The following is a 21,355-nucleotide window of genomic DNA, read 5'->3' as shown; positions in this document are numbered from 1 at the left end:
GAGGCGCGCGTGCGCGCGCGGAGGGGATGACGTCAGTGCACCCGCGCCGGAAGCTTCCCGGCCAGGAGCTCTGCTGGGATCCGGTGGCGGCAGGTTCGACCCCCCAAACGAGAGCGGCGAGTGGGAGGGAACGAAGGGGAGAGGGAGGGGGCGGGAGCCAAGGGGGGGGCAAGCCTGGGGTAATGAGCCGGGAAGGGGGGCACGCGTTGCTATGGAGACCCCCCCAACAGGCAGGGGGCGGGGCCAGCAGGAAAAAGGAGGGAGGGGCGGGGACAGGATTTCGATGGGTTGGGTGGGGGGGCGCATGGAGACCGCTGGGGGGAACATGGAGTCAAGAGGGGGCTGCTATTGCTTGCTCCCCCCTCCCTTTCCTCCCAGGGATGAGCCCCAGCTTGGCTCTCTGCAAGTTTAAAAAAAAAAGGGGTGGGTGGGCCTCAGAGGGGGGGGCTTGGGTTGAGGTCAGAAATCCCTTTTCAATTCCAAAAAAAGAAAAGAAAAAAGCCGTTCAGAAAAAGGGGAAAACCCCCCACAGAGATAGTCAAATTGGAATCTGAGTTGGAAGGGACCTTGGAGGTCATCTAGCCCACCCACCCCCGGCTCGAACCAGGGAGAGCCTATTCTATTTCGGACAAATAGCATTCCAGTCTTCTAAAAAGGAGACACCCCCTGCCCCCCCCCAAAAGCCCAAATACCGTGTTACTCAGACTATAAGACTCACTGGAGTATAAGACTCACTTTAGCTTTTTGGGGAGGAAACTAAGAAAAAAAAATACTGCCTACCACTATCCATCTGGCAAAACAGTTTGGAACGGGTATATTAGCCTTGCAAAGCTTTGTTTGAAAGGCTTTTTTCAGCCTTGCAAAGGTCCATCGAGGTTGTTTTTTCAGCTTGCCAAGCTGCATTTCAGAGTCTGTTTTCAGCCTTCTAAAGCTCTGTTTGAAAGCTTACAAATCTCTGTGTTTTCAGCCTTGCAAAGCTCCGCCTGCGTTTCAGAGGCTGTTTTCAGCCTTCCAAAGCTCCCTTTGAGAGGCTGGGTGGGGCTACATTCAGTGTATGAGACACACCCACATTTTCACCCTCTGTTAGGAGGGGAAAAAGGTGCGTCTTACACTCTGAAAAATACGGAGGTTACAGGCGGTCCTCCACTTACAACTGTTCATTTAGTGGACCGTTCAAAGTTACAACGTCAGTGGGAGGGGTGTTTTTCATGCTCATGACCCTTGCACCATCCTCATAGTTCGAATCAAATGCTTGACAACTGATTTATATTCAAGGCGGTTGCAGCATCCTGGAGTCACAGGTCCACCTTTTGCGATCTTCTAGTCATAAAACGGGGCATTAACTCACTTGATAAATTTCTCACTTAGCAACGTAATCTCTGGCCTCAATTGCAAGTCGAGGACTACCTGTAAGGTAGTCTATGAAAAACAACAGCAGAATGTACAATAGGGATGTTATCAATATCCCGGAATATAGATCCATAGGGTTGGAAGGGACCTTGGAGGTCTTCTAGTATCTAGTCCAGCCCCTTGCTCAAGGCAAATTCCAGGCAAATGGATTTCCGGTCTCTTATAAGATTCCATATAAATATAAAAGATGCAACAAAAAAAGATGAACAGTAAAAAGAAACCCTTAGGTCACACAGAATAACAGAGTTGCAAGGGACCTTAGCGGTCCTCTAGTCCATCAGGAGGAACATGAGTGTCCAGTCTCTTCTTGAAAACCTCCAATGATGGTGGCGCAGTGGTTAGAGTGCAAGCCACTTCTGCTGATCTCCGGCTGCCAGTAGTTTGGCAGATCGAACCTCAGTAGGCTCAAAGTTGACTCAGCCTTCCATCCTTCCAAGGTCGGTAAAATGAGGACCCAGATTGTTGGGGGCAATATGCTGACTCTCTGTAAACTGCTTAGAGAGCGCTGAAAAGCACTGTGAAGCGGTATGTAAGTCTAAATGCTAATGTTAGTAGAGCTCCCATAACCTCTGGAGGCAGCCAGTGATAGGGGTTCCTGCCAGTCAGAACAACCCCCCTGCGGTGATAGGATATGGAGAAAGCACCTCTGGTTTTTCACCAACACAGGCAGACAAGCCATCAAAGTCAGCCCTTCCTTTATTGTAAGGGCCAGTAACAACGTCTAGTAAACAATTCTGAAAGTGCTTAAGAACATAAGAAGAGCCATGCTGAATTGGGCCAAAGCACACAGTGGCCCACCAATTGTCCATGGGGATCTTGAGCAGAAAGAGAAGCCAAAACCCTCCCTTTCCCTTGACCCTCAACAAATGGTACCCAAGGGAACCCTGCCTGCCTCAACCAACATAGAGGCGGCACTTGGACATCCATTTCAATACCCACCTATGATACACTTGGCATCCATGAATCTGTCTAATCCTTCCCCGAAACTATCCAGGATGACAACTTTCATGACCTCTTCTGGAAGGGAATTCCATCAACCAAGGACCCTCTGGGTGAAGAAATATTTCCTTTTATTTGTCCTCACTTTCTTACCTACGAGCTTTAGGGAGGGCCCCCTCGTCCTAGTATTGTGAGATAGAGAAAATAATTTTTCTCTATCCACCTTTTCTATCCCATGCATGCTTCTCCCTGCCTTCCTTTCGCTCTTCCAACAAAACTAGGGAAGGCCCCTTCTGTGTCCCTTTCCACACCCTCGTTCCTTCTCTGGGCTGAATTTTTGCTTATCGGTGGCGGCTCTTCCTCCCCGAGGCTCTCCTGTAACAGCTTTCCAGGAATGCTGGAGACACGCCTGAACTAGTTGCAGGTAGAATAAGAGCTGTCTGAAGCACGTAGCTTGTTTGAAGCAATTGCCCCCTGCACTGTGGCTGCAAGTATTAAATCATTGTAGGCAGAAGCATGCAGGAAATGTACGCAGATAGGCTTAATGGGGGTGGGAATATTTGAGATTTTTGTACTTTAATAGTTGTGTAGAACAAGTTTCTGGAGACAGTTGGCTGCAATCCACAGCTGGTTTTGTGAGGCATTTATGTCATTCTCCCTGTTATGGCTGTTGTTCATTATTTATCTTTTTTTTTTTTTAAAAACACCCTTTTCATTTCTCCTGTCAGTTTGTTAATCCTTGACAGTTTTTTCTCCACCCTGCAATCAAATCTCTTGTAAGTGCCTTATGTAACGAAGCAAAGCCAAAACAGCAAATAAAAAAGGACAGCTGATCGTTTCCATGGGATTGCACAAAAGCCTTTTTGCATGAGTGAGGGGGAAAGGAGGAAGGGAAGGATGAAAGGGTAAGGGGAGTCTGCAGAGAGGGGCGGCATACAAATCCAATAAATATTAATATATTAAGGGGAGGGGAGGGAAGGATAAAAGAATAAAAGAAGGAAAAGAGGAAGAGAAGGAAGGAAGGAAAAAAAAGGAAGAATGAAAGGGGAAGGGAAGGATGAAAGAATAAAGGAAGGGAAAGGGAGGAAAAGAAAGGGAAGGAAATAAGGAAAAAAGGAAAGGATGAAAGAGTAGGGAGGGAAGGGAAGGATGAAAGGAAGGGGAGGGAGGGAGGGAAGAATGAAAGAATAAAGGAGGGGAAGGATGAATGAGCAAGGGAAGGGGGAGGGAGGAGAAGAAGAGGAGAGAAGGGAAGGGTGAAAGGGAGGAAGGGGAGGGAAGGGTGAAAGAAAAGGAGAAGAGGGAAGGATAATGAATGGAAGGGGGAAGGGAGGAGAGGAAAAGCAGGGAGAGAAGGATGAAAGAGAAAAGGAGGAGAGGAAAGGGAAGGATGAGTGAAGGAAAGGGAGACGGGAGGAGAAGAAAAGGAGGAGGGGAGGGAAGAATGAAAGAGTATGGGAAATGAAAGAAGAAGGAAGGATCATTTTAACCATTGTGTTTTTTCCCCCACTGACATTTACCCAAATGGGTGTTCCCGTTTAAAAAAACAACAACACAAATCTCATTTCTTAATCCTAACTGAAATAACTAAACTCTTGAACAGTGAATGGAAAATAGAACCAGCTATTGAAGGTCCTGTTTCATTCAGCTGTGTTTTGGAGATGCCTTAGCAACCACGGCTCTTAGAGAAAGCCTGGGCCTGTACGATAGATGTCATTTAGCCCTAAATTTAGAGGCCTTTCCGAGGTGGGGACTTTGGTGCTCTCGGAGCTTGGTGGTTAGTTTCACGACCCATCTAGGTAACATCATCAGGGCCTGCCCATATTTCGGGTTGCATGCACCCTGATGGTTTTCCAGGCAGCCAGAAACCGATCATTAGAAACAGAAACATAGAAGACTGACGGCAGAAAAAGACCTCATGGTCCATCTAGTCTGCCCTTATACTATTTCCTGTATTTTATCTTGCAATGGATATATGTTTATCATTGTAGAGCAGACTTACCTGAAGGATAATAAGATCTCCTGAGCAAGGCATACAAGAGCCGAGGTGGCAGAGTGGTTAGAGTGCAGCACTACAGGCTACTTAAACTAACTGCTAGTTGTAGTTGAGCAGTTCAAATCTCACCACCGGCTCAAGGTTGACTCAGCCTTCCCTCCTTCCGGCGTGAGTCAAATGGGGACTCAGATTGTTGGGGGCAAGAGGCTGATTCTGTCAACGGCTTAGAGAGGGGCTGTAAAAGCACTAGGAAGTGGGAGACCTCTGAGGAGCCTACAATGGCCTCGGGTTACTGATACGAGTCTTTGTGATTTTGAACAGGAGAAATGGCCACAGAGGAAGGGCAGCCCCTGCTCGGTTCCAAGGAGCAGAAGGAGAATTGGCAGCAAGCCACTGAGCACCATCCTATCACAGACAACTATCAAAGGTTAGACGTTAACCTCTTTCCCAAACAGCTCGAAGGCTAGGAATAAAAAAAGCTTCGGAGCAGAGAAGGTGCAGGAACAAGATAAGGGTTTCCATTCACCGATCCTCACCAAGGTCTTTTCCCCTTTGGAATGGTTGGAGCAAGGGTATCAAACGCGATTTCATTGAGGGCTGCGTTGGGGTTGGGGTTGTTAGTACTCTATACATAATAGTTGGGTTCGGCTAACAATAAATGCTTGTATGTATTGAAGCACTATAGTTTGAAGAATTAGTGTTGGAGATTGCCACTAGAGGGAGCTAGAAGCATGATTCTCTTTCTCTGTTATTTCTCTGTTTGGTATTGCTGCTTGCTATAGTAAGAACTGTGTTCGAATATGGTTTATGTATTTGTAAGCTGAACAAGTAAGGCTTGTAGTATTGAGAGTTATTGACTGATTTGACTGCGTATGACTGGACTGTTTAACTTGACTATGATATTTGCTTAGCTATTTTATACACTTTAATGTATCTGGTTTTGTAGGATTGAAACCTTATTCATATCTATTGACTATCTGCTGGAATTCCATGTTTCTTTTGTGTATGTGCAACCTTGATAACTCAGGAGTCACTCTGCATACTCCTTAACAGAGTTTGACCTCATGCTATCATTTCTCCCCTGGTCCTTCTCTTCACCAGACTGGCCATGCCCAGTTCCTACAACTGCTCTTTGTATGTTATAGTCTCCAGTCTCCTTAACAATCCTGGTTGCTCTCTTCTGCACTTTCTCTAGACTAGAATTTCAATGTCTTTTTTGTAGTGTGGTGACCAAAACTGTATGCAGTACTCTAGGTGTTGTCTAACTAAGGCTTTATAGAGAAGTATTAATCAGGGTGTCCAGCAAACCTGGGAAATCAGAGCATTATCAGGGAAATCGGCGGTTTGGCAAATATCAGGGAATTTTTTTGGGGGGGAAGGAATAAATCGGCGGAAACAAATGGTTTAAAACGTTTAAAAGTCAGGGGAAAATAATGGTTTTTTTTTAAAAAAAAAAGGATTGTGCTGCCTGGCAGAGTCAAGCAAAAATGAGCAACAACTTGCTTCCTCAGCTACTGATATTTCTCCATGGCTTAGCCGTTTGGTATGACGTCCTCTACGACCGCGCTTTAACTAGATCGCAAGATAAAGGGAAATGTCAGGGAAATATCAGGGAATTTCAAAATGCTTTCCCCCTGGACACCCTGTAATGATATTATTGCTTTTATCATACTGCTGATTTTATTGTTGCTGTTTTTTTACAGGGTGTTTTTTTTTTTTTTTACTGTGGTTGTATTTATAACTGTGGTCAGCCGCTCTGAGTCTGTTTTAGAATGAGCGGCATATAAATACAATGAATGAATGAATGAATGTGTTTTTTGTAGTGTGGTGGCCAAAACTGGATGCGGTACTGTAGATGTGGTCTAACTAAGGCTTTATAGAGTGGTATTAGTACTTCATTAGCTTCGGGGTGTTTAACGTCTTTGTAGCGATGTTTTGCCTTGGACTTTTTGAGCGTTCGAACTAACCTCCTCGTTTTGATGCTTCGCAGGTAAATGTTTCCATTACCTTATGGAGAGGAAGGAGTTTGAAGCATGGCTTGATAAACTTTCTGTCACGTTTCTTTCTCTGGTGGACTTGCAGAAAAATGAGGCGCTCGATCACCTGATTGCCTTGAGCGGCGCCGCTCAGCTCAAGCACCTCTCCAACAACCTCGAGGCGCTGCTCAAGCGGGACTTCCTCAGACTGCTACCGCTCGAGCTGAGTTTCTACCTGCTCAAATGGCTCGACCCGCAGACCTTACTCACCTGTTGCCTGGTCTCTAAGCAATGGAACAAGGTCATCAGCGCCTGCTTAGAGGTGTGGCAGGCGGCCTGCCGGAACCTGGGCTGGCAGATTGATGACTCGGTCCAAGAGGCCCTCCACTGGAAGAAAGTCTACTTGAAGGCCATCCTGAGGATGAAGCAGTTGGAGAACCACGAGGGCTTTGAGACCTCCTCGTTGATTGGACACAGTGCCAGGGTCTATGCCCTTTACTATAAAGATGGACTCCTTTGTACAGGTAGGGAAGGTCCATCGAGATCCGGAACCTTGCGAGTACGGTGGTACCTCTACCTACAAACGCCTCTACTTACGAACTTTTCTAGATAAGAACCGGGTGTTCAAGATTTTTTTGCCTCTTTTCAAGAACCATTTTCCACTTACAAACCCAACCCTCCAAAACTGTAACCGGAAAAGGCAGGGAGAAGCCTCCATGAGTTCACTTTCCTATGAAAAACACTTCCCTCCTGAACCTTATTTAACATATTTAAATGTTTCGAATCAGGTCCCCCCTTTCCCTTCTGTCCTCCATACTTTACAGATTCAGTTCATGAAGTCTTTCCTGATAAGTTTTATGCTTAAGACCTTCCACTATTTTTTTTTTTTTTGGGGGGGGGGGGTTAAATTTTTTTTCCTCCACACCTTACAGAAATACAAATTCACATACCTTCAAATTAGAATACAATGCAATATAGTATCAATTGCCAAATTCTTAATCAAAATTCTTAATTTTTTATTTCGGTATACATAATTTATCTTGTGCTACCTCCTTTTCTAATTTTGTTATCCAGATTTCAAAGATTCTTTTCTGTTCTCATTCGGGTTCAAAATGCTATAAGCTATCAAGAATTTCCCTTGGCTATTTGCCTTTTTCTACTAAAACTATGCCATAGTGTTTCAGTTCATTTCTTAACTTCTTAGTTATCTCATTCATGTTTTTTCCCCCCAATATATATTTATTAAATTTTTCCATTTTTTTTTAAAGTACATAATCATATTTACAGATGAATCTACATCATATATACATTCCTATCGACATTGTCTTCTAATTACTTTTAGATTTCTTAATATTTTATTTCGATGTTTCTTTTGAGTTTCTTTTTTTTGTCCATTGGTACCATTTTGTCCAGGTTTCATAATACAGTGATCCCCCGAGTTTCGCAATCCCGATCATTGCGAATCGCTATATCGCGATTTTTCCACCCGATGACGTCACTCCCTTCCTTTCTCATCTTTCTTTCTCTCTCTCTTTCTCTATCTTGCTTCTTCCTCTCTCACACTCTCTTCCTCTCTCATCTCTTTCTTTCCTTCTCTCTCTTTCTCTATCTCTCCCCCTCTTGCTCTCGAGCGGCGGGCGGCACCCAGGGAAGGTTCCTTCGGCCGCCCACCAGCTGATCTGCTCGGCAGCGCAGCAGCAGCGAGGAGCCGAAGATGGGGTTTCCCCCGTTGCCTGGGCAACAGGGAAACCCCATCTTCGGCTCCTCGCTGCTGCCACGCTGCAAGCGAGCAGCCAGGCGGGCAGGCGAACGGGCAAGCGGCAAGCGATCTTGGGGTTTCCCCTTTGCCTGGGCAACAGGGAAACCCCATCTTCGGCTCCTCGCTGCTGCCGCGCTGCAAGCAAGCAGCCGGGCGGGCGGGCGAACAGGCAAGCGGCAAGCGATCTTGGGGTTTCCCCTTTGCCTGGGCAACGGGGAAACCCCATCTTCGGCTCCTCGCTGCTGCCGCGCTGCGGAGCAGATCAGCTGTTGGGCGGCCGAAGGGGTCTTCCCTGCCGCCCACACGCAAACTCCACCATCTGCGCATGTGCGGCCATGGAAAACAGGACGCGCATGCGCAGATGGTGTTTTTACTTCCGTGCCGCTACATCACGAGTTATCGATTATCGCGAGGGGTCTTGGAATGGAACCCTCGCGATAATCGGGGGATCACTGTAGTCCGATTCTTTTCGATTATTAAGTTCCATTGTCAATCTGTCCATCTCTGCACAATCGTATATTTTCTTGATGATCTCATTGTCTTCAGGTATTTGCGGATTTTTCCATTTCTGTGCAAATATAATCCTTGCAGCTGTTGTAATATGCAAGCTTAGATATTTTAGAATAGGTACCTCTCATAATATCCAGTAGAAAAAACTCTGGTGTATATTCTATTTTTGTATTTGTTATTTGACACAACCAATTATTTATTTTTTTCCAATATTTTCTTGTCTCTGGACATAACCACCAAAGATTTTTTAATTTATTTAATTTTCATTCATGTTTTTTAAACCATCATTTTAATATAACTGCCCTTTACGAGGAAAGTTCCAAATTTACTTCTCTTCATACAACAAGAGAAAAAACAATTGTTCACATCCTGCCTTTCATCTAATTATAACAATAGCAATACAAAGGGGAGGAAAGGTTATTATTAAGAATGTAAATGATATTATCTTTTTTCTGTGCTTAAACATTACATCATTCCTTTAATTTTACAAATATATCATTCTAAATAATTCTTAAAGAACAATATAAATTTTCCTCTTCAAGATGTTATAGTCTTCAGATGGAAATAATTAAGAAAGTTCACAATCAGAATAGATAAGGTGTTCCAGAAGCCAAGTCCGAAAAACAAATTGTATGGCCAACAAATCTTCTCCTGTCATTATTCCTTGAACCAGCAGGTGGCAATCTTATTAATTCCACAGAAAAAAATAATATTTTAAACTTATTTATATAATAAAAACTTAATCTTCTCGGCTAATTAAAACCAAATTGCTAAAATTCATAAAAATAGTTCAATAATCCGATAAACAAATTTTAAAATCCTCAATCTTGGGCTTTTATTGTCCTTCCAGAAGCTTTCCGCTATTGTTTCCAATAGCCAGTTAGCTGCTTCCTCTCCATTTTTTCCCCCAAGCTTTTGTTCCCATTTGAAAATCAAGAAAAACAATCCAAGCTCCGGTCGGCCGATATCACCAGCGCCATTCTTAACTCAGTTCTTCTTGCTCCAGCATGTTTCTTAGTTCTCTCTCCAGATGACTTTGAGCTAACTTTAAAATCCTTTCGTTGCGGTGTCGGCTCAGCTTCCTCGCTTAGGCACAGCTGCCCAACCCACTGCCGGTGCAAGACAAACCGGTTCGACTGGTGGGGAATACTGACCCCAAACCAGCCCCCCCAGCAGCAGCCCCTGCATCCCCTCCCCTTCAGGGAGGATCAGGCTTGGCTCCATGGGAACCATAGCCCCCAGGCAGCGGGGATTCAAGGGAAAACTCTGTGCCACCAGCACCATGAATCCACCCCTTTCGACCTTTCATCATTTTTGTAGCCATTTTCTAGCCATTCAATTTTATCAATTGAATTCAATTTTATCAATTTTATCCAGAACTGAATACAGTATTCCAAATGTGGTCTCACCAGTTCTCCATACAGCAGGATCACAATCAACCTCTTCCTGTTGTTATACCTCTAGCTATGCAGCCATGCATGCTACTTGCTTTCCCTACCAACTGACCGCACTGTTCACCCATTTTGAGACTGTCGGAAATCACTACTCCTAATCCTTCTCTTCTGATGTTTTTGCCAACACAGAACTGCCAATGCAATACTCAGATTGAGGATTCCTTTTTCCCAAGTGCATTATTTTACATTTGGAAACATTAAACTGCAGTTTCCGTTGCTTTGACCACTTATCTAGTAAAGCTAAATCATTTGCCATATTATAGACGCCTCCAGAAATATCAACCTAAATGCACACTTTATAGTAATCGGCAAATAGGCAAACCTTCCCTATCAAACCTTCCCCTATGTCACTCACAAACATATTAGAAAGAATAGGACCCAGAACAGACCCTTGTGGCACACCGCTTGTATCCAGTCTCTGTTGGTTTGCGGTGGATTGGGTCATCCATAACTCTGAGCCAGGCGGCTCCTGGGCCCCTAAACGAACCTTTTCTTTTCTTCCCTGGCGGCTGTAGGCTCCGACGACTTGTCGGCCAAGCTGTGGGATGTGAGCACGGGGCAGTGCGTCTACGGCATCCAGACCCACACGTGTGCAGCGGTCAAGTTCGATGAGCAGAAGCTGGTCACCGGCTCATTCGATAACACCTTGGCCTGCTGGGAATGGAGCTCGGGAGCCAAAACCCAGCATTTCCGAGGCCACACCGGGGCAGGTACGTCGGGGTTTCGAGGAGGGCGTTAACGTCCGTTATTAAGCAGTTGTCTTACAAAGTTTTGTCACGTGGAGCTGCTTCCTCGGTTTAGCAGTCATTCCGCAGACGGCTTAGGACAGTGATGGCGACCCTATGGCACGGGTGCCACAGGTGGCACGCGGAGCCATATCTGCTGGCACGCGAGCCATTGCCCTAGCTCAGCTCCAACATGCATGCAGGCCAGCTGATTTTTGGCTCTGGGGGATGGGGTAAGGCGTTTTTACCCTCCCCCGGCTCCAGGGAAGCCTGTGGAGCCTTGGGAGGGCAAAATACAAGCTTACTGGGCCCACCAGAAGTTGGGAAATGGTCTCCGCACATCTGGAAAACAGGGAAATATCAGGGAAATCAGCGGTTTGGGAAATATGAGGGAATTATCAGGGAATTCGTGAAAAAACGGAATAAATTAGGGGGGGGAAACCAAGCTATATTAAAATGTTTAAAAGTAAGGGGGAAATCATGCAAAAAACCCCAAAAACGGATTGCGTTGCCTAGCAGAGTTAAGCAAAAATGCGCATCACTGTGGCAAGAACTTGCTTCCTCCACTACCGATATTTCTCCATGGCTTAGCCGTTTGGTATGATATCATCTACGACAAACTCCTTAAATATATCGCAAGTTACAGGGAAATATCAGGGAATTTCAAAATGTTTTCCCCCTGGACACCCTGAGTCTGTTTCTGACCTCCAGAAGGTCTCCGGGGGGCGTGGGGGCGGGAGAAGCTGCTTTCATCCCCCCCCCAGCATTGAATTATGGGTGTGGGCATTTGCGCGTGCGCGATAGCATGCACCCACGCTCTTTCGGCATCCAAGGAAAAAAAGGTTCGCCATCACTGTCTTAGAACAAAAATACCAACGGGGGGGAAAGTGTTTGATGGGTCCTTGGTGCCCTCTTGAGCTGGGTGGTTTTCTTGCAGAGGTTTCATTCATGACCCAACTAGGTAACACCCTCAGGGCTAGTAAGGGAGTGGGGTTGTGTGGAGAGGAGGTGTTGGGTCCTTGGTGCTCTCTGAGTTTGATTGTTTTCTTCCAGACGTTTCATGACCCAACTACTACTAGGTAACATCATCAAGGCTTAGAAGAGAGTGGGATGTGGAGAGGAGGAGGAGGAGGAGGAGGAGGAAGAAAAGGATGACGGCTGGGGTCCTTGGTGCTCTCTGAGTTTGATTGTTTTCTTGCAGAAGTTTCATGACCCAACTAGGTAACACCATCAGTGCTAGCAGGGAGTGGGGTATGCGGAGTGAAGGAGGGGAAGGAGGAGGACAGTGGGGTCCTTGGTGTTCTTTGAGCTCGGTGGTTTTCTTGCGGACATTCATTGCCAAAGTCGGTAACGTCGGTGCCAGACATCAATGCTAACCCTTGCTAGCACTGATGATGTTACCTCGCCTGGTCATGAAACGTCGGCAAGAAAATGACCCACCTCAGGGGGCGGCCAGGCACCTCTCATGCCAGTGTGTCCCTGCCACTCTTACCCCCCTTCGAATTACTCTTTGGATTCTACCACTGGCATAATCCATTCTCACCCGGCAATGGAGACAATCCCCTTTTTTCTCCTCTTCTAGTTTTCAGTGTGGATTACGACGACGACCTCGATATCCTGGTCAGTGGCTCAGCGGATTTCACGGTGAAAGTGTGGGCCTTATCGACCAGCGCCTGCCTCAACACGTTGACCGGACACACAGAGTGGGTCACAAAGGTGAGTAGCCTTTTGCCCAAGCCAACCTCTTACATAATAATGGAACGGAGTACGAATAGAACGGAACAGAAGAATAGAATAATAGAAGAGAGGAGAAAATAGACTAGAAATAGAAAAAATAGGAATTGGGAATGGAATGGAATGGGGGAAAGGAGAGAATAAGGGATAGGATAAGATAGGATGGGATATTGGATAGAAAATGGAATTAGATTAGGATAGAACAGAGCAGAATAGAAAAATAGAATAGGAGAGGAGAAAACAATAGAAATATTAAAAATAGGAATGGAATGGAATGGAATAGGGGAAAGGAGAGAATAAGGGATAGGATAGGATAGGATATTGCAAAGAATAGAATAGTGGAAAGAAAATAGACTTAGATTAGAATAGAACAGAACAGGAGAAGAGAAGAGGAGAAAATAAAGTAGAAATAGAAAAAATGGGAATGGACTAGAATAGAATAATGGAATGAATAGAATAGAATAGAATAAGGGAAAGGAGAGAATAAGGGATAGGATAGGATATTGGAAAGAAAATAGAATTAGAATAGAATAGAACAGAATAGAATTCCTTATTGGCTAATTGTGATTGGACACACAAGGAATTTGTCCTCAGTTCATAAGCTCTCCATGTAGATAAAAGATATAAGTGATCAATCATGATCGTAGTCACTTAACAACACAGTTGTCAAAAGCTGAAGACTAGCCGTATAGCAGCGGCTCTTCTCCCATCACGAGAAGACAGAAGGATTTTACATTCCTGATTTACATTCCTGATTTTACATTCCTCTACCATTCACTCAGAACTGAAGGAAGCTTCTTGGGTGAGAAGCGAAACCTCTTCAAAGAAAACCAAAGCCCAGTTGCTTCTTGAAAAAGCACCTCCAGGGGTCCCTGTATCTGGCTGTTTTGAGTTGAAACGGTTGGTGTCCAGGGGGTGAGGGGTCTGTAGATATTTTCTCAGACCCCCACCATCTACAGGTCTTCCATGCAGCAGTCGTAACTCCTGTTGTTTGCAAGTGACATTAAATCTGATGTCAGGTTTAATCAGGCTCAAGAAATATTATTATTATTATTATTATTATTATTATTACTATTATTATCATCATCATCATCATTGTTATTACCATTGTTATCATTGTTATGACTACTATTGTTGTTGTTGTTGTTGTTATTATTATTATTATTATTATTTATTCGACTTCTATGCTGCCCAATCCCGAAGGACTCAGGGCGGCTTACAAACAATATAAAAAGTACAGTTAACAATCAAAAGAAGTCAAGTACAAATTAAAACAATAACCCCAGTTAAAACCCACAACTCAGCTATGTAATCAAAACATACATATCACTCAATACAATTTGGCCATGAAAGATGGACAGTTCACGGCCCCCAGGCCTGTCGGCAAAGCTAGGTCTTCGTAGCCTTTCGGAAGGCCAGCAGGGTGGGAGCAGTACAGACATCGGGGGGGGGGGGAGTTGGTTCCATAGATCCGGGGTGGCCACAAAGAATGCCCTCCCCACGATCCTGCCAACCTGCATTGCATAGTCGACTGAACCCAGAGGAGGCCAACTCTGTGTGCTCTTATTGGTCTCTGGGAGGTATGCGGCAGAAGACGGTCCAGTAAATAATCTGGCCCTAAGCCATGTAGGGCTTTATAGATAATAACCAACACCTTGAATTGTGACCGGAGACCAACTGGAACAAATGTATTAAGTCGGCTTGTGTCATGTACGTGTCTGCGGCCTTACTGTAATCGTTTTTTAAAATTATTTTTAATGGCAGGTGGTCTTACAAGAGAGCAAAGTCAAATCTCTCATGCACAACCCTGGCGATTACATCCTGTTAAGTGCGGATAAATACGAAATCAAGGTACGTCCAAGCTTTTGATTTATGAATTGGGGGGGAAAGGAGTGGGTTGGCCTTTGAGGACTACACAAGCAGGGACTGTTCTCCACTTAGCAACCACGATAGAGCCCAGTATTTCCATTGTTAAGTGAGACAGACGTTAAGTTAGGCCATTCTTGCCACAGTCATTGAATAAATCGCCACCGTTGTTGAAGTCAGTGACATGGCCTTTAAGTGAATCAGGCTTCCCCGTTGACTTGTGAGAAGGTCACAAAAACATGTTAGTTAGTTGTCAAGTGGTGTCCGACCCATCACGGCCCCAAGCGTAAGCAAAGTTGGCTCTTCTAGGTCATATGGACTTCAACTCCCAGAATTCCTGAGCTAGCGTGCTTGGCTCAGGAATTCTGGGAGTTGAAGCCCACAAGTCTTAGAAGAGCCAACTTTGCCTACCCCTGCTCTAGGCCTTCCTGATGTTCTGCCCCAGCTACAGATCAGAGAAAACGTAGCACACACATAGTTTGTTCAAACCTACATTTAATTGATTAACCACTACTAATAAACTTTGCTTCGTAGTGTTCACACCCAAATAAATCTTAAATCAGTCTTTTCTTTAAAACAACCCCAGCTATTAATTGCATGGCATTAACAACTGGCATAAGTCCTTAAATCAGATAGTAAAGAATAGAATAGAATAGAATAGAATAGAATTTTATTGGCCAAGTGTGATTGGACACACAAGGAATTTGTCTTGGTGCATATGCTCTCAGCGTACATAAAATAAAATATACATTTGTCAAGAATCATGTGGCACGACATTTAATGATTGTCACAGGGGTCAAATAGGCAATGAAGAAGCAATATTAATAAAAATCTTAGGATAAGTAAAGATAAGTAATTAGTCCTGGATATTGCAGGAAGCTTATGGAGGTAGGCAAGACGCCTGGAATAGGTCCACAAAACACAAGCCAAAAGAGATAAGCCGAGCAGAGGTTTTCCAAACAAGAGGCACATGAATGAACAAACTATCAAGGGTTTTTTTTCCTGCAGAGTTTTTTCTGACTCCATCATTCCTTAAGTAGGCTTGGGGAGTGGCCAATTAGCCCCAAGCCGACTCCCGAGGAGACCTACTCCCGAGTAGCCATTCCTGTCTCTTGGCAGCTTTGCGTACTCGTGCATTAAGAAGAGGCTCCTCCTCTTCTTCTCATCACTGCTGTGCAGTGCTGGAGGTTCCGAAGGCTCTGGCTGAACCTCTGCTTCTGGTACCAAGTACTCACCAGCCTCCTCACTGTCAGACTCGGGTACCAGTTGCACAGGTTGCCTGCATATCACCTTATCAGCCCCATCTCAGACGGGATCCACTACCAGCTGCACGGGTCACAACACCTGTCATCTACCATCCCCTGTAGTCCATTAAAGCTCACACCGACTGCTTCAGTGACTCCATCCAGCCACCTCGTTCTCTGTTTGTCCCTTTCTTCTTCTGCCCTCAATCGTTCCCACCATTAGGCTCTTCTCCAATGAGTCTTTCTTTCTCCTTAGGTGTTCTGTCGAGCTCTCTGGTAGAATCCTCCCAAAAATGCACAGATACAATTTCAGACACACACACGTTTGAAAATTCAAAACAATGTTCTTTATACCGAAAATGCAAATAGAGCCCTCTTTTTGTATAGCAAAGAGCACTTGTCTCCAAACAAATTGGTAATTTGTACAAGTCCCTTATCACTTCTGTGATACTTACCTTGCAGCTGTGAGGCAATTCACAGTCCTTCTTTCACAAAGTGAAACACACTTTGCTCTGGGTTAGTTTCAAAGCGGGGAAAAATCAGCACACAAAGATCAAAGTCAGCAAAGCAGTCACGAAACACAACAATCAGATAATCCTCCACAATGGCCAAACCCACAGGCTGCTATTTATAGCAGCCTCACTAATGACCACAGCCCCACCCAACCACAGGTGGCCTCATTTTCTTTGATAATAATCTCTCAGTTGTTGTTGCCTATGCATCGCTCTCCGCATGCGTGGCTGTATCATTAACTCTTGTTCTGAATCCAAAGAGGAGCTAGAGAATTGATCTTCTTCTGAGCTGTCTGCTACACTCTCCTCCTCCCTGTCACTCATGTCTTCTTGGTCAGAGGAGCCTTCATCAGCAGATTCCACTGGGGACAAAACAGGCCTGCAGCATGTGGATGTCTCCCCCACATCCACAGTCCTTGGGGCAGGAGCTGGGCCAGAGCTAACCACAACATTAGGTGGCCAAAGCATCTGGCCTTCTAAAGATCAGTCAGGGTTGATCTCTTAGGTCCGCTTAGGCAGGAAACCCTACACTGCTCCAAACAAATGGTTATCCAACATCTTCTTAATAACTTCCAGGGTTGGAGCATTCACAACTTCTGGAGGCAAGCTGTTCCATGGATTAATTATTTCTAACTGTCAGGAAATTTTTCCTTAGTTCTAAGTTGCTTCTCTCCTTGATAAGTTTCCACCCATTACTTCTTGTTCTACCCTCAGGTGCTTTGGAGAATAGCTTGACTCCCTCTTCTTTGTGGCAACCCCTGAGATATTGGAAGGCTGCTATCCTGTCTCCCCTGGTCCTTCTTTTCATTAAACTAGCCATTTACCCAGTTCCTGCAACTGTTCTTCATATGTTTTAGCCTCCAGTCCTCTCATCATCTTTCTTGCTCTTCTCTGCACTCTTTCTAGAGTCTCAACATCCTTTTTGCATCGTGGCGACCAAAACTGAGTGCCGTATTCCAAGCGTGGCCTCACCAAGGCTTTATAAAGTGGTCTTAACACTTCACGTGATCCTGATTCTATCTCTCTGTTTATGCAGCCAGCCTTTGAGGAAGCATCAGAGATGGCAGAAGGCTTAATCAAGAAAGTTGTGTTCTTTTTTTTTTTTTTACATAGCCACAATTTCCTGTTTTTCTAATTTCCCTTTCCCCCCCCCTCCCCCATCGCAGATCTGGCCAATCGGAAGAGAGATCAACTGCAAATGTTTGAAAACCTTGGCGGTTTCCGAAGACCGGAGCATCTCTTTGCAGCCTCGGCTACACTTTGATGGGAAATACATCGTCTGCAGCTCGGCCATCGGGCTGTACCAGTGGGACTTCGCCAGCTACGATATCCTCAGGTAGCCATTCCGAATTTAAAATCAGATGGTCAAAAGAAGAACCTCATTGCCGGCTGCCCCAAAGAATAAGCTGAGCTGAGCTGTTTTCTTTCTGGATCAATAGTCAATCAATATCAGCTTTATTTGATTAGTCAATCGACCATATCAAAGCGAGGAAAAGGACCACATCGGTCGTCATAAAACTGTGACTGGTTAAACTACAATAAAATTGGCTAAAACAGAGGGAATTTGAATAAATAATAAGTTAAAATGCAGTATAATATGCTAAAATTGAGTAATAAAACATGAAAATATAACTCGTGCAAAGGATTATATTAAACATATCTAAGATACTGATATAAAATATTCTTAAGTGAGTTCATCTCCTTTGCATGCCACCCCAATATGTTCTATAAAACGTATTCTCATTTGAACAGCCCTGACTATAAACTTAGCGGTTCTAGAAACTACATGTATATTTGTACCCTGAAGAAAATATGATAATTGTTTATTACAGTCCCAGTGTATGATTTTGTCAAGTAGGGGCTGTAAATACTGAGGTCTTACTGAGGAGTATAGTTTACAATTGAATAGCACATGTGCAATGTCTTCTATTTCTGGTGCACCGCAAATGCATGTTCTCTCAAAATATGGTACTGGATCAATAGATTTTGAGTATCACGTTGGCAAATATTCTCTGGAGGTCCTAAGATGCTTTTGCTACTTGCCGTAACTCAGTGATGGTGAACCTATGGCATGGGTGCCACTGGTGGCACACGGAGCCATATCGGCTGGCGCACGAGCCGTTGCCCTAGCTCAGTTCCAACGTGCATGTGTGTGCCAGACATCTGATTTTTGGCTCACACAGAGGCTCTGGGAGGGCATTTTTGGCTTCCAGAGTGCCTCCGGGGGGATGGTGAAACATGAGCCTACTGGACCCATCAGAAGTTGTGAAACAGGCCATTATCCGACCTCCAGAGGACCTCCGGGGAGCAGGAGAAGCTGTTTTCCGCCCTCCCCTGGCATTGAATTATGGGTGTGGGTAATCACGTATGCGCGATATTATGCACGCACACTCTTTCCGCCCCCGAGGAAAAAAAGGTTCGCCATCACTGCTCCAATGCTTCTGGTACTTGCCGTAATCTGGAGTGTTCTAAACTATGGGGTCCTTAGGCTTAGTAGTTTCCCTGAAAGCGTTTCATTACCCAGCTAAGTGACGTCATCAGGGGTAGAAGGGAGTGGGATTTGAGAGGAGGAGTCCTTGGCGCTCTCTAATTCAATTCAATTCAATTCATTAGATTTGTATGCCGTCCCTCTCCAAAGACTCAGGGCGGCTCACAACAACAATAAAAACAGTATAACAATGGAACAAATATAATAATAAAATTGCATTAAAAAAACCCAACAATTTAAAAACCATACAACGCATACATACCAAACATAAAATATAAGAAAGCCTGGGGGAGATGTCTTAATTCCCCCATGCCTGGCGATATAGGTGGGTCTTGAGTAACTTGCGAAAGACAAGGAGGGTGGAGGCCGTTCTAATCTCCGGGAGGAGTTGATTCCAGAGGGCCGGGGCTGCCACAGAGAAGGCTCTTCCCCTGGGGCCCGCCAAACGACATTGTTTGGTCGACGGGACCCGGAGAAGGCCAACTCTGTGGGACCTTATCGGCTGCTGGGATTTGAATTGTGACCGGAAACCGATCGGCAGCCAGTGCAAGCCACGGAGTGTTGTAGAAACATGGGCGAATCTCGGAAACCCCACGATAGCTCTCGCGGCCGCATTCTGCACGATCTGAAGTTTCCGAACACTTTAAGCTTAGTAGTTTCCCTGCAAGCGTTTCATTACCCAGCTAAGTGACATCATCAGGGATAGAAGGGAGTGGGATTTGAGAGAAGGAGGAAGAGGACTCTGGGTTTTTGGTGCTGTCTAAGCTGATTAGTTTACTTGCAGGCGTTTCCAGGCTCCTCACGGACTCTGGACCCTGTACAACAAAATTAAAACAGCATAAAACGATTTTAAAACCCCTATAAAACATTCATCACATTTTAGGTCGGAGCTCGATGCTGTTGCTCAATGACCTCAGGCCTGCTGGCAAAGCCAGGTTTTTAAGGCTTTCTGGAAAGCCAGGAGGGAGGGGGCGGTACGGATCTCCGGGGGAATCTGGTTCCAGAGAACCGGAGCCACCACAGAGAAGGCCCTCCCAAGCAGCCCCGCCCGTTGACATTGTTTGGCTGACGGGACCTGGAGAAGGTCAACCCTGTGGGCTGTAATCAGTTGCTGGGAAGTGTGAGGCAGAAGACGGTCCTGTAAATAGCCATGTAGGGCCTTATAGGTGATAACTAATACCTTAAATTGCGCCCGATAGCTGCATCTTTTTTTTTTCCCCTGATTTTTTTTCTCTCCCTTTTCCTGCAGGGTTATCAAAACGCCCGAATTTGCAAACCTGTCCCTGCTGGGCTTCGGTGACATTTTCGCCCTCCTGTTTGATAATCACTACCTATACATCATGGACCTGAGGACAGAAAAAATGATCAGCCGTTGGCCGCTGCCGGAATACCGGAAGTCGAAGCGGGGCTCGAGCTTCCTGGCAGGGGAAATGGCTTGGCTGGATGGCTTGGACGGTCAGAACGATATGGGCTTGGTGTTCGCCACCAGCATGCCTGACCATAGTATCCACCTGGTCTTGTGGAAGGAACATGGCTGAAAACTCAGCCAACGGACTCCGGGAGGTGGCTTTTTATATATATAAATATATATATTACAAAAATGATGATGATGATGATAATAATAATTAATAATAATAATAATAAAAATAAAAAAGAGAGAATGGAGACTGCCAGCCACACAAATCCGAGAGACGATGCTTTGCATGAACCGAAATTAACACGAAGTTTCATCCTGCAACGCACAGTCGGTTTCTTTTTCTTAGAATCAAGGTATCCCAGCATCTTGGCTGTTTCCACAACTCTCTGTCTCTCTGTCTCTCTCTCTGTCTCTCTCTCTCTCTGTCTCTCTCTCTCTCTCCCCCTCCTTCCCTTCCTCCCTCTCACACACAGGGTCTTATTTTCTTTCCACAATTCTCTCTCAATCTCTCTCTTTCTCCATCCCTCTCATTCTCTCTCTTTCTTTCTCCATCTCTCTCTCTCTATCCCCCTGCCTTCCTCCCTCTCACACACAGGGCCATATTTGTCTGGAGGACAGAAGGAAAAGGGGGGACATGATCGAAACATTTAAATATGTTAAAGGGTTGAATAAGGTTCAGGAGGGAAGTGTTTCTAATAGGAAAGTGAACACAAGAACAAGGGGGCTCAATCTGAGGTTAGTTGGGGGAAAGATCAGAAGCAACGTGAGAAAATATGATTTGACTGAAAGAGTAGTAGCAGCTTAGAACAAACTTCCAGCAGACGTGGTTGGTAAATCCACAGTAATTGAATTTAAACATGCCTGGGATAAACATAGATCCGTCCTAAGATAAAATACAGGAAATAATATAAGGGCAGACTAGATGGACCATGAGGTCTTTTTCTGCCGTCAATCTTCTATGTTTCTACGTAACAGGTTTATAAAGGTATGGAAGCCATCTATCTGTCTGTCTGTCTGTCTGTCTATCTCCCTCTCCCTCCATTTATCTATGTATGAATCTATCTATCTATCTATCTATCTATCTATCTATCTATCTATCTATCTATCTATCTATTTATCGATCTATCTATCTATCTCCCTCCCTCTCCCTCCATTTATCTATGTATGAATGTATCTTTCTATCTTTCTATCTATAAATCTTCCTCTCCCTCCATTTATCTATGTATGAATGTATCTACCTACCTACCTACCCACCTACCTATCTACCTACCTACCTACCTACCTATCTATTTATCTATCTATCATCACCAACCAAGGTTTGGGTA

The 21,355-nt window shown here is 44.9% G+C and overlaps 1 protein-coding gene across 2 annotated transcripts; it reads left to right on the top strand.

Annotated features, from left to right (window-relative positions):
* The first annotated feature begins 6 nt into the window (after positions 1–6).
* FBXW2 (F-box and WD repeat domain containing 2) lies at positions 7–20,217 on the top strand. 2 transcript variants are annotated; one of them, XM_070758697.1, is made up of 8 exons: positions 7–93; positions 4,667–4,772; positions 6,336–6,845; positions 10,560–10,754; positions 12,352–12,485; positions 14,268–14,354; positions 17,292–17,461; positions 19,863–20,217. In XM_070758697.1, the coding sequence occupies exons 3-8, from the start codon at positions 6,356–6,358 to the stop codon at positions 20,149–20,151; spliced, it is 1,365 nt and encodes a 454-aa protein (XP_070614798.1). In that variant the 5' UTR covers positions 7–93; positions 4,667–4,772; positions 6,336–6,355; the 3' UTR covers positions 20,152–20,217. The 2 variants fall into 2 exon arrangements, with proteins under 2 accessions (XP_070614798.1, XP_070614797.1); XM_070758696.1 differs by lacking the exon at positions 7–93 and adding an exon at positions 2,097–2,462.
* The last annotated feature ends 1,138 nt before the right edge of the window (positions 20,218–21,355 follow it).

The sequence above is a fragment of the Erythrolamprus reginae genome, chromosome 8, assembly GCF_031021105.1.
Source record: "Erythrolamprus reginae isolate rEryReg1 chromosome 8, rEryReg1.hap1, whole genome shotgun sequence".
Taxonomy (NCBI): domain Eukaryota; kingdom Metazoa; phylum Chordata; class Lepidosauria; order Squamata; family Dipsadidae; genus Erythrolamprus; species Erythrolamprus reginae.
This window is presented reverse-complemented; position numbering and strand designations above follow the sequence as displayed.

What these genes read in the sequence shown, in the direction of transcription:
- FBXW2 (XM_070758696.1), top strand. Translation starts at nt 2,175, where the DNA reads ATGCTGAATTGGGCCAAAGCACACAGTGGCCCACCAATTGTCCATGGG. An exon ending in ATCAACCAAGGACCCTCTGG is followed by an intron (nt 2,463 to 4,666) that starts GTGAAGAAATAT and finishes GATTTTGAACAG; the next exon opens with GAGAAATGGCCACAGAGGAA. An exon ending in GCCAGCTACGATATCCTCAG is followed by an intron (nt 17,462 to 19,862) that starts GTAGCCATTCCG and finishes CTTTTCCTGCAG; the next exon opens with GGTTATCAAAACGCCCGAAT.